At 37.5% G+C, this 12,240-nt stretch overlaps 2 protein-coding genes across 24 annotated transcripts in view; one reads left to right on the forward strand and one right to left on the reverse strand.

The window, feature by feature from the left end:
• The window catches only part of FBXL2 (F-box and leucine rich repeat protein 2), a 411,994-nt gene that overhangs the window by 211,212 nt on the left and 188,542 nt on the right, over positions 1-12,240 (reverse strand). The window lies entirely within an intron of this gene.
• Positions 1-12,240, forward strand: part of CLASP2 (cytoplasmic linker associated protein 2) — a 140,839-nt gene that overhangs the window by 51,168 nt on the left and 77,431 nt on the right. For 17 of the 23 annotated variants that reach the window (XM_066322207.1, XM_066322240.1, XM_066322220.1 and 14 more), the window contains one exon: positions 5,107-5,253. In XM_066322207.1, coding sequence (XP_066178304.1) covers positions 5,107-5,253 — 147 coding nt within the window. Of the gene's footprint in view, positions 1-4,282; positions 4,604-5,106; positions 5,254-12,240 lie in introns of those variants that run through there. The other 6 variants (XM_066322302.1, XM_066322307.1, XM_066322310.1 and 3 more) reach the window with 4 other exon arrangements.

The following is a 12,240-nucleotide window of genomic DNA, read 5'->3' on the forward strand; positions in this document are numbered from 1 at the left end:
CAGGATTTTGCAGTCGTCCTCATAAATGTTTCATGGTGTGAAAAAGGAAGTGTTAACAGAAGGTGGAAAACACTTAGTATTTAGCCATTTTATTAAACATGTAAATATTAAATATACTGTGTGCTCTGGTTTGACTATTGGCAGTCTACAGTAAAATGCTGCAAATTGGTATTTACAAACCTAGTTGTGTTAGATATGTAAGATGTTGCTACTGAAAACAGTATCCAGATTTGCTTTTATTGCCAGCTTCATTTAAGTATTACTGCAGGGATCCAGTTTTTTCATCCTTATGTCACTTGAGGATCTGCTTTAAGTCAATTAACTTCTGATTTCCCACTGCTGAACAGCACTTCTGGAATATAGATCTTGTATTTGTGCTGCTGTGTAGGTGATACTGATTTCATTTTTCTATTACTATGACTTACAGAATGGTAGGTACCAGAATGTCATATTAGTTATATGAATCTTCAGATGAGTTAAAGTTGAGACTTGAGTTGCAGTGACAATAAATGTATTCTATGTAAATGTAATCTTCTTTGAAAATAAAATGTTTTTTCTCTCTGGATATTAAAAACTTCAGAGGCCTCTCTAGATTCTCCTTGTCACTGGATACATCTTTATGTTTACTGGATATATAATCACTGCTCTATAGACAAATCACAGTAAATAGATTGTTTTGAAGTTTAAAATATTTGGAGTACTAGAATGTTCTTTGAATATCAAGTTTCATTATAAATGTTTATGCTTTGATCTCTCTGGATACTTCAAAAAACATACACTATATATTTGTGATCTGGCCCCCAAGAGTAATGCTACAAGGCAGGAAGATAGCACATATATTTTGTTTATTTTTAGTTCAAATGGCATAGTTTGTTTCTTAAGAATTTTAGTATTTAATGCTCTGTAATTGTTCAAGTTTTGGTCTGTCTGCCTGGATTTAATCTTCAAATAACTTTGGTAAATCGTAAGTTCAGAAGGTGTAGTAGACTCTGGGTTACGATGTGTCCTGCAGCTTGGTTTGGAGGGTCTTTTACTGGAAAGATTTGTTAGACAACTCTTGAAAAGTTTTGTAGAAATGCACAGCAGTTCATTGATAGACGTTCACTTGGTGCACTGTACCTGCAGAACATCCTCTATGGTGCTCATCTCTGCCCTTCATTAGAAAACTTGTAATGTTCAGATTCTGAATTTAGAGTTCCTAGCTTTCTGAAGATAAAAACCATTTCTTGAATTTTTTCTTCTCTGGCTTTGAAATGGTTCATCTGGAAGAGAGCTTGTACCAGAGTGAGAGCATTTGTTGCTCATCAGGTTTCTGTAGGAGCTTTTGGAAGTACTAGATTCCAGGCTCTTCTCTGTATGGTGTGCTTACTTCCAAAGCTCCTTATCCACTATGGTTTAAAATAGTACATATCAAGTACAAGAACAGTGTTGTGAGATTTAACTGAGGCTCAGATGTCTTTGCTTTATTGTGGTTTTCCTTTAAGATGTTCCTGTGTGTTGCTAGCAATTCATACAACTTTATTTTTAGTACCTTGGAGCTTTGTTTTAAAACACTGTTGGGATAATGCTTTCTTAGCTGTCAGGTGTATTCGCATATGCAAAATTTGATGCTCTGAAAGTGTTATAATTACCTGGAATGAAAATTATCCAGCCATTTTAGAAAGAAAAAAGTTTGCGTCCATCAGACGGCTTTGCTTTGAAATATCAATTACATTTAGACTTTTATGACTTGGGTTGTAGAAATATATTTTGCTTGTAGACTGCATAAAATGAACATTAAAGGCCCAGTTTGATTCTGAAATACATCCATCCCCGTGCTCTGTGTGCTGGCTGTCAGAATCTCCATCCCTGGTCCTTTGGCCCGCCAAAGGCGCGTAGTAAAGCCAGATTGAGCGGAACTGCTCCTTGATGATGCCCTGGGGAGCCGCAGTTACCACTGGAGCTGGGCTTCTCCATGCTGAAGTACATGGAAATGCTTTTATAGGAGCTGCCAGCAAGTGGATCATTGCAGATGAGTGAAAGCACATGGAAGGCACACTGTAGGGGAAGCAAATATAATGCTCTGTTTTCATGGAGTGCTGTAAATACAGACTTCAGGTTTTGAATGTTCACGGTGTAAGGCATATTTCTGAAAATGGAATATCCTTAAAGATCACTGGGCATTTTGAGGGTAAATCTTAGGGAAATAAAAGTGTAAAGGCCTAAAAGGGTGGGGGAAACCTCTGGTTTGTTTAAAAGGCAGTATGAAATTTTCCTGCTTATGTTTAAAAAACAAACAAATCCAGAACACAAGAGGTTCAGCTGCATTATCACTTTGGCCTTAATAGAATTCAAACAGATCCTTTTCAACCATTAATTTCACATGCTTATGGTACTGTGCTGTTTCTTTGGAACACTTCAAGTAACTGTACAGCAATTTTTAATTTACTTTAACATAAACCATGAAAAGTCTGGTTAAGAACACCCCAATATCAGTGGTTTAAATCAAAAAGCAGAACCGTGTATCTTAAAAAAAGGTATTTATTTTCAAAAGATGAATTTCATGTGAAATGAAAAACTGCATAAAACTATTTCGTAGTGTAGGTTCTTAATCCGTGTTAACAATCTTTTAAATGTAAGAAAAAATACTCTTTAACAAGGCAAAGTAACTTGACAGTATTACAAAAACACTATTCCATGTATCCTCTAATATACACAACACATCAGTAGGTCAAAACATCTGCCTTTGCATTTTTTTTTTAATTCTATTTGTACATTTTGGGATTGAGCAATAACTTCTACAGTTACCCATCTTTGATACTCCTTCATAATGAATTGTTTGGTAAAATAAAATCAATTTATCTGAGTCACTGGCTCCCAAAGTACACAGTTGTTTGGGATTGTCTAGATTTTTCTTGGTTTGGAGATTTTGCATAAATGAGCAAATGCTCCCGTTCTATTTTTAAGGTTGTATTGCACATAACTTTGTGGTTTCAAAGGCTTGTGCAATATTTGCATATCAGTGCTGCATTGTAGACCTGTTGGGTAGAAGCATGAAAGTCTTGCCTGTTTCTTCATCAGATTTGAAAGTGCGACAGCAGAGCCATTTTTATTTGCAAAGTATGTTTTCACTTTTAGTCTGTTTTCATGATTCCATACTCACGTGTCAGTGTTGATCTGTTCATGCTGTTCAAAAATCTGCAAGCTATTTCTAATGCTATTTCAAAATTACCTGTAATGTTGCAGGTGTCCTAGATATTAACCCTTGCCACTTACCCTTCTTTGACAGTGTTTGTCATTTCACTTTATCTGGCCTTTATGTTAGTGGTTTCCTTGCTCAAAATCTTGATGTTGGGTGCTATTTAAGATAGTGAGAGTAAAAGCATCAGGAATCAAAATGTATTCTGGCTCAGCCTGTGTGCTGAGCTGGAGTGCTGTTTCCATGGCAACACACAGGACAGTGAGGGGGAAGGCTGATGCCTTTTCCTCCGAAACGGAGTTTACAGATCCAAACGATTACTCTTAGCAAGATTCTCTTAAAAATCAGTGTTTATAGAAGAGGAGGAAATAATGTTAATGAAAATTGTTAGTATGCATCCATATTTTTCTTGTGATGGTTTGTTTCTTTGATCATGGAAATTCATTAGTGTGAAAGACAGCTTTTGGCAAATGCTAGAAAAATGTACTAACTATAGCAGCAGTGATCTTGGACACATTAAATACAGGGTGTTCTGATGCTTGATGGTGCTGCAAATGCTGCTGGACAAAACCTTGCTATACCCTTTAATGCTAGCTGCCTTCCTCTGGGAGGCTACGTTGTTAAATATAGTTGACATTTCCCTGGGAGCAAGTTCTGACTAAGCGATGGGTAAACAGTTAACCATTCCAGAAATGATGAAGCTTTGCAATTAATTTGGTGGTGTTTTTGGGTTTTTTAAAAAATGGCAGCTTTTCGAGCAGGTAGTATGGTAAACTGGTCTTTCATTACTGTAGTGCAGCTGTATCTCAGCCTCGCCCATTTTATTTATTACAGGAACCATAGGCTAGTATGTTATCTGTCCTCAAGCTTATAGATAAATCCTTCTTCCCTAAGTGGGTGGGGAAAACATTATGTTCTGCTGTTGGAGTATGTTGGGGTTCTTCTAAGGCACAATATTTTGAATTTAGAATAGAGACTGTTTAGTCACTAGAGATGAATTTCTTTCATGATTAAAAATACACAAACCTGAAATGATAGGAAAGAGGAGCGCAAGCCCCGGGATATTGTCTGCCTGTCTAATTTTTTTAACGAAGGCTTGAAATAGTGGCAACTACCATGTGTGGGAATGAATTTATTTGCATGGAGAATTTTCACCTTTTCCTCTGGCGTTGGCTCCCAGAAGATGATGTCACCTTGCAGCTCATTGGCTGTGCAGCACCTAGTGCAGGGAAGGGAGAGAAAGATGCCGGCACAAATCTCAGTGGTGGATCTAGGGTGTTTGCGAGCAGATTTTGATAGAATCTTTGATTAGTATTAAGAATTTACTGCATGTGGCCATGTGATGTACTGGGTCCGTCCTAGGGTGAGGGGATTGAAGAGCTATCAGAGGAATGAGGCGACTGATCTGCAAGAGGATCTGTGATTGTAAGTTGAAAAATCTGGGTGGAAGGAAGGAGACAGGGAGTGCTAGTTAGACACATTGTGGGAGGATGTGTAGCAGAAAATGCATGCATGAGTGAAAGAAGGAAAAGGAGAAGCATTTTTCTTTGGTGGACTGGAATGATAAAAATTATATTAAGGGCTTTACTTTTGGGAAAATATTAAGAAATGGTTAAAAAAATTCAGTCTGTGCAAAGATATTTTTTCCTTTGTGGGAGTGGATGTGTAGGATTTGCTTTTGTGCTCAGTTTTACTGTGGTTAATTATGAAGATAAAATAATATTTGTAAGAACTTGAGATGTACAAAATGCTGTTTATTTCCCATTGTCATTTTATTTCTCAGTCAGAGACAGGACAAACTGATAAATACTTGTTTTTATTTATGCATTTTGTGAAATTCTGTGAAATGTGAAGGCAGATAGTTGGTTAGGAAAAGAAAATGCACCCATTCTAATAGCTCTATTTTTATTTAATATATCTTTTTCTAGACAAAAGCTTTGATGATGAAGAGTCTGTGGATGGAAATAGGCCATCATCAGCTGCTTCAGCCTTCAAGGTTCCGGCACCTAAAAAGCCAGGAAATCCTTCAAACAGTGCAAGAAAGCCAGGATCAGCCGGTGGGCCTAAGGTTGGAGGTAATGTAAAGCTATTCAGATTCTAATCAGTGTTCCCAAAAACCTTGCCAGAGCAGGCACAAAACGGAGAACTTTGGAAGGTGATGTTTAATTCATGACTGCAGTATTTTTGCAGAGCTGAGAACAGTAAGGGACCCCGTTTTATGTAATTGTTCATCTGTAAAGGAGTTTGCATGTCTGTCTGTTTTTGTGAGTATGCACTGAGCTTATTAGGGTCTCTCATAAATAAAATTAATGTCTGGAGCATTTATGTTGGTGAAATTAATATATATATGGGTATATATATGTATGGGTGTCTGCTGGAATCCACACTGCACTTATTGTATATATGAATATCCTGTGAAATTCTGGAGAAAGTCTGTGCTGATGAAATTTTTACTGTAGGTGTGCCCTGTTTCATGTGGCTAGAAAGAATTAGCCATCACCCAGAGCCCTCATCAGAGGTGTATATTACATCTCGGTGACTTTTGCTATTATTCTTTTTAACTGTCAGTATTGTGAAATTGGTTGTGAAAGATGAAAAATGAGGGCCAAAAGCCTTGGCAGGATTTTTTTTGCATGGTATGGCTTTAAAGCAGTGTAATGAGGAATGCTTAGTAATTATGATCTTAGAACAGGGAAATCCGCATTTTTTTAGGGCGGGGGTAGTCTAACAAAAGCAACTGTTTGCTGCTAAAGAAGTGGCTGCTTTTTTGATGGTTCATGTACACATTCAGAAAAAATACATCAGTCTATAGAAATGAACCATACTGCAGGTACAGGATTTTCATGAATAAGTGGTTCTTTTAGTAAGGGGTTTTTGTAAGAGTAATTTTTCCATGTTCCTATTCATGTAATCCCATATGTGATCTGCAAAGCAAATATAAAATTTGCAAGAAGATACACATGGCAAACAAGCTGCCTTATGTATTTTCACATTACTATGATACAGCTAATGTTTTGAAAATGTATTGGTTTTTAATTGTGATCTCAAGAATTCCTAATAAATGGAAAAAAAATTTCCATAGGGCTGGATCAGCACTGTCATAGTGTAACTGTGAACTGATAGCAATATATATCAGAATAGTATTAGAAAATGCCACCTAAAAGATTCCATAAAGAAAATTATCTCATTGATATTTATTGTTGTTGTTATTATTGCACATAGTATTATAAATAAGTAAATAAACAACTAATTATAATGTAATCTCCTTTAACCTGAAGCATGGTGTTTTTTGCATACAAGACTAACATACATGGTACCAGAACTGAATGCTTAGGATTCCTGGTTATTTCAGTATGGGCTTTTAATAATACTTTATTAAATATAGGTGGTTTTTAATGTAGATTGTTTTACATGTAGGCTTTCACTTTACATAGTCTGCAGTAAAAATATGGAGATAGAAAGTGAAGGGAGGAGATAAGAATAGAATAACCACTCACTGATTTTTCAGTTTTTCTAAAAATACAGTAATAAAGCAGATCTAAACCCCAAAAGTTATTACATGGTTTTTTCTCCTTTTCCTATAGTGCCAAATTTAAAAAATATTAAAATTAAGCATGCCAGAACCAGAGTATTTTGGTCATTCCTTGCTTTAGACCATCCCCTTTCAACTATGGAAGATACTGGGGTGTGTTTACATACCCGTCTATTTCCCTTCTTTTTTTTGTTTGGTTAGGTGTATGTAGTCAGAATTTTAATATAGTATTTACAGATCCTCCATCTCCTAGCCTAGTCAAGAACATTAGTGTAGATGCCAAGCGTATTTCTTAAACAATAAGGTTGTAGTCTCTTCCAGAAGTGAGGAGTTTCCTGTAATAATCTTAATATGAACAATGACAGGTCAGACAAGAGGTCTGGGCAGTCCACTGTCCCATCTGACCATGGTCAAAAATGGCTACTAGAGAGAAGCACAGAAAGAGAAGTGTTACTATGGGACAAAATGCTGAGTTTGGAAAGCTTTATTCCACAGCGAACCGTGGTCTTTGGAGACTCCAGTTAGGGCATTCTGTTCTGCTTATCTAGAGACTTCCTGGATCTTCATGGCTATGACAAAACCTTGATGCTCTTTCACATCCAATTTCTGTAGGATCTAATTTGTAGGCGCCCAAAGTACAACTGAGATTTTTCTCCAGCCTCAAAATTGGCATCTCTGTGGAGTAAACTTACAGTTCTGGAAGTTGTTTGCTCTTGCTAATGTAGTAGGGCTCAGCTGTATCCTACAGTCCCAAATCCTTGTGCTCAGCATTGCATTCCAAGTCAGTAGTCAGTACACGTGCCATTTCTCACCTTTTCTCATAAGCACTGGATGGGTATTTCAGGCTTTCACTGCACACCTCGTGCTTCTGCCACCTGTTGCTCCTGCTTGTCCCTTTTTTCTGACTCTCAGGTATCCATTAATCTATATTCAGAAGTTGCAGTTCAGCCTTGGAGGAAGAACTAGCAGCAGCTCCTTTAACTTTGTTGCTTTTTATTTCCCTTTCACAAAAAATCTCTGAAGTCACGTAAGTGACCTGTAGTTGGAGCAAGTTTTTACTGCAGTTTCTCCTGAGACTTCTGTGGCCAGGCAGAATTCAATGCAGATAGAAGTTGTGTTGAGCAAAAGCTGAGATTACTGCAAGTTCCATTTATTTAAACTGCCTTTTATATTTTAAAGAATCTCAAAGATCCTTTTCATAGGCTGTTGCTTGACAAAGGTGTATTTTCCTATGAGTAGCAGGTGGCAAAGTACCTGGGTTCTTCCTGGGTCCAAAAAGGATTTGAGGCTATCCTGAGACTGAGAAAATAGAACTCCTTCGCCATGCTGCTGGCTTACTTATCTGCTAATATCTGCTCAGTTTATACTTCAGATGCCTGAATGCTTGGCTTTTCATTATATTCATCATGGAGATGGTTCTTAATGAAGAAATGGGTAATTCCACCACTTCCCAGATATGCCGTTTAAGTGAAAGGACCCATCTGACAATCAAAAAAAGAATTTCTCACTGTTTTGGGCATTTAACATTTAATGTAGGAAATGTTCGTCGGTGGTACTGGAAGTGCAACATCACTGTCCAGAAAGGCAGGTGAAACAAGTATTTATAAGAGCAATGGCAGTGTCTTACTCAGTCTGGAATTCTCTCTCCTTGTGCTGGGAATGACTGTGCCAGACATTTTCCTATTGGCAGTGGACATGGGAAGGCTTGTAGAACTTGTGGAGTTGCTGACAGGCATGATCAAGCCTACTGAAGACAGCTTGCCAAGAAAGTACTGCATCAGGCAGCCACAGTGGTTTACTGCCCTGGGAGAAAAGATTCTAGCAGGCTGTTTCTTCTCGGACTTTTCTGCTTTTGAGGTGTTAAGCCACTGAGCTTCTTCTTAGTGATGAATGAGAAGTGATAGGTCTTCCACTTAACAGGGACAGTGCTTTGGCATATTTCTTATTCCATGGTCAGAACACTTCTCCAAATTAGACCTCTGCCGGCAAGCACACAGCTGATCTACTTACTCCTGATACACTTGCTCTCAGCTCTTCATTCAGGTGGTAGAGCCTTTGGAAATACCTCTTTGCTCTAAAGCCTTCTTACTGGGGATGTGCACTCTGTTCTGCCCTTGCAGAAGTGGATACTCAGAGACCTTTTCTTGGCAGTATGGCACAAACAGCTTTTTACTCGTAAGGGACACCATAATTTATAGGATAAAAGGACTTGAGTATGTCAGCCAAATGAGCTATATTCCTGTCGCTGTGCTGTTCAAGATATTCTATAGGTCTTTGGCAAGTTCTGTTGCAAATGTGAAAGCCTTGTTCCAAGTCTTCTAGGGAATTGCCTGCTTGTACACATTTGGAAGCTTTATGTAATCTAAGTATTAGTAGGAAACCTCAGGCTGTCTGAAGAAGAGGTCTGGCATCCTCTCTTTTCCCAAAATGTCAGTTTAGGTCAGTAGTCTTTAAAATGGATTAAATGTAGAAATGGTGATTCTTCAAAAGAGCCATATGGCCTTTGGAAGAAATGCTTGCTGGTGAAATAAAATCATGACAGAAGTCTGTGTTAACTTACTTTCGTATTTTTTTATGAAAACCTATGTGGGGCTGGAGCATTATTGTTAGTGTTATATGAAGTTCACTTTGTTTCAAGTTACTGTTCACAGCGTTTTCAGCAGGAAGGTACTGCATGGTGTATTTTAATCTCTAGTTCATTGGGGTTTTTTAAATCTTTTGTACCTTAGTGGGCTGGCAATAATATGTCTTGGTTATTGTTTTACACTGACAACATCATTACAGTCTTTGAAACAACGTATCTGTAGAAATCAAGTAACTGAAGAACCTGATTGAACCAGCTGCAGGTGAACAGTTTGGCAGTGGAAAGCCATGAGAAATATAGTAACCTCATAAATTAAGGAGCTGTAGGAGGCTGTTCCCAGCTTTAGGAAATTTTAAGTTAGGTTTTCATATGTGTCATTATGCTTTTTTTTTTTTTCCTCCTCAATAAAAGACATACAGCTCTTTGTTGGAAAGTATTAAAATTGTGCTTGTCTGCTTTTTTTGGCTCGATTTCCTAGCAGAAGACATTTTGAAGCCTTGAGAGGCTTTAATAGGAAAAAAATATGTATGGAAAGGCTCTGCATAAAACAAATGTGAGACTGAAAGATAGGTGGAATCTCAGCCAGTTGAAGTTAACCTCATTAAAACTACATGCTGTAGTTAAGAAACATTTTTGTTAAAAAGGTCTTCAGTAATTGTGGAACTGTAAATACACATTGTTAGTGAATGGATTTGAAACAAGATAGACTCATGCTCGCTGTATCGATTGTCTCCAGAGTCAAGAGAGTTCCATGTTCACTTGTACAAAAACCAAAAAAGAAATCATAATAATCAATGCCCACAAGGTGTTGTTTTTTTTAAATTGTGAATTCTGCAGAAAATAAGTTCATGAATATTTCCTCTGTAATTCTTGTTTGCCCTCATTAAGTAATTTCCAAAGTGCTGTATTTGTTGTGTAAAATAAACTAGGATCTTTTGGTTTTCCTTGTTCTACCCTGCCCCTTAGTATGATGTAAAGCTGCTCTGAGGTAGTATTAGTCAGCAAAGCACCCCTTACGTTCTGTGGCACTTTGTTTCCTTTTTGATTTCCAGGTAATGGTGAAATTCAAGGATTTTTCTTCAAAATCCCAGCTAAGAAAGTATTTCTGTCATTCTGAGCAGCCTTAGACATTAGCCTTAGGTATCAGAATCTGAATCAGAGAATTTGCTACAGAATGCTTGTTTGCTTCCTTTCCTCCACAGTTAATGTCAATTAACTTCCATTCCAAGAGATCCTTGCCCATGGAATTGCTGGGTTGCAATCCTGTGGTCATGAACTGCAGCTACTTTAACCTAATCCTGAGTTCAGGGAGGTAGGAGGACTTTGAACTTTCCATGTCCTCTGAGAGTTACTGGGTTTTGTTGTTGTTTATTCCCCTGAATGGCGCTTGAGGTTAGGGTTCCCATCCCTACGGTCAGTGCTCTGTTCTCCTTGGACCATTATAAACGGCTGTGCAATCACTGTGGTTTCCATTCCTGTAGCAAATACCTTCCTTTGCAGCTCTCTTCAGTAAGAGGATTGAAAAACCCACCTTAATAAGGAATCTGAATGAAACCAAACAAACATGATAAATTATGAATATATATATGTAGACACACCTGTACATATACCTTCAGAAAATACATGCATGTGTCCATAACACTGTTCATTAGTCTGTTTTCTGTGTGTCACCCAAGTGATAGTTCATACTACCCTGTTTTTCACTTAATTTCTAGAAATTTCAGTTAGATTGTAGGATTCATTATGTTGCTATAAGCATGATGTTTTATCAGACAGTCTTCTCGAAAGGCTCATAGTCTGGAATTCAGTTTATAAATGGATAAAATAGGGGGGGAGTACCAGTGGAGCACGAATGAAGAGGTCTGAAGATACAAGTACACTGCAAGATGTAGCTCAGCCTGCTTGTGACATTTCTGCCTGAGGTTCTGGTCCCAGACAGTCATGGTTGTACCAGACAGTGATGAGAATAACCAAGACAGTCCAGCCCTTGTTTAGCTGCTGACACTGAGTACTGATTATTTCAAGCAATAGGAAGGGGAAGCAGTTTGTTTATATTTTCATGTGGGTTAATCTAGAAGGAAAAAGAGGAAGGAGGAAAGAGGAAGATGGACTAATATCAGCTGACCCTGCCACTTGGAGTCCTTATGGACTGTGATGGTGTTGAAGAGTAAGCAAAGACGACCATTCCAAAACGTTCTTGCACTGCTGCTTTGCGGAGTAGCAGGTGTGATTTCTCTTTGTAGGGTGGTGTGTTGGCGTGTGGGAGAAGAGTCTTAAGAAACCTGTTTCATTTCTTTTGACAGTGGTATATGCTTTCAAATGAAGAAGCAGAGAATGGAAATTATTTTTGTAGTATAAGTGTTCACACCTGTGTTGGAAATGTTTTTTTTTTGAGCATATAAATTAAATGTTCTTCAAAATATAAGGGAGAAAACAGTACATGAAAGTCAAGTTACTTTGACCTTCTGTCTTGTCCTAGTGAATTGTTAGAAGTAAAAGATAGAAGTAAAAGATAAAAACGTATTTTCTAGAACATGTAAAGATGGTAATCATTTAGTTTGTGGTGACAGGTAGTATGAATTGTTGTTAATAAAATATCTGTTTAAATTGTTCCAGAATGGAATACACAAGTGGGCACTGACAACAGCAGTGAAAACTCTGTTACTGAAGCTATTACAGTATCTCAAGTCATTATGTTTTGACATCAGAATTACAGATGATACAAATCAATTGTTTGTGTTCCTGCTTGTTCTCAGTAATTTCTGTAATGTAAAATAATTAGTGCGATTTCCCCCATTCGAATGTAAAACTAGGATCACATTAAGTAAAATATCAATAGGTTATTAGGAAGTTATGTTAAAAACTGAAAATAAGACTAATGCTATCATGTTCATAAAATTAGCGTAACTTCAAACCTCACCTGTTGAAACTGAACATATGGCCAGG

The sequence above is a fragment of the Sylvia atricapilla genome, chromosome 1 (genome assembly GCF_009819655.1).
Source record: "Sylvia atricapilla isolate bSylAtr1 chromosome 1, bSylAtr1.pri, whole genome shotgun sequence".
NCBI lineage: Eukaryota > Metazoa > Chordata > Aves > Passeriformes > Sylviidae > Sylvia > Sylvia atricapilla.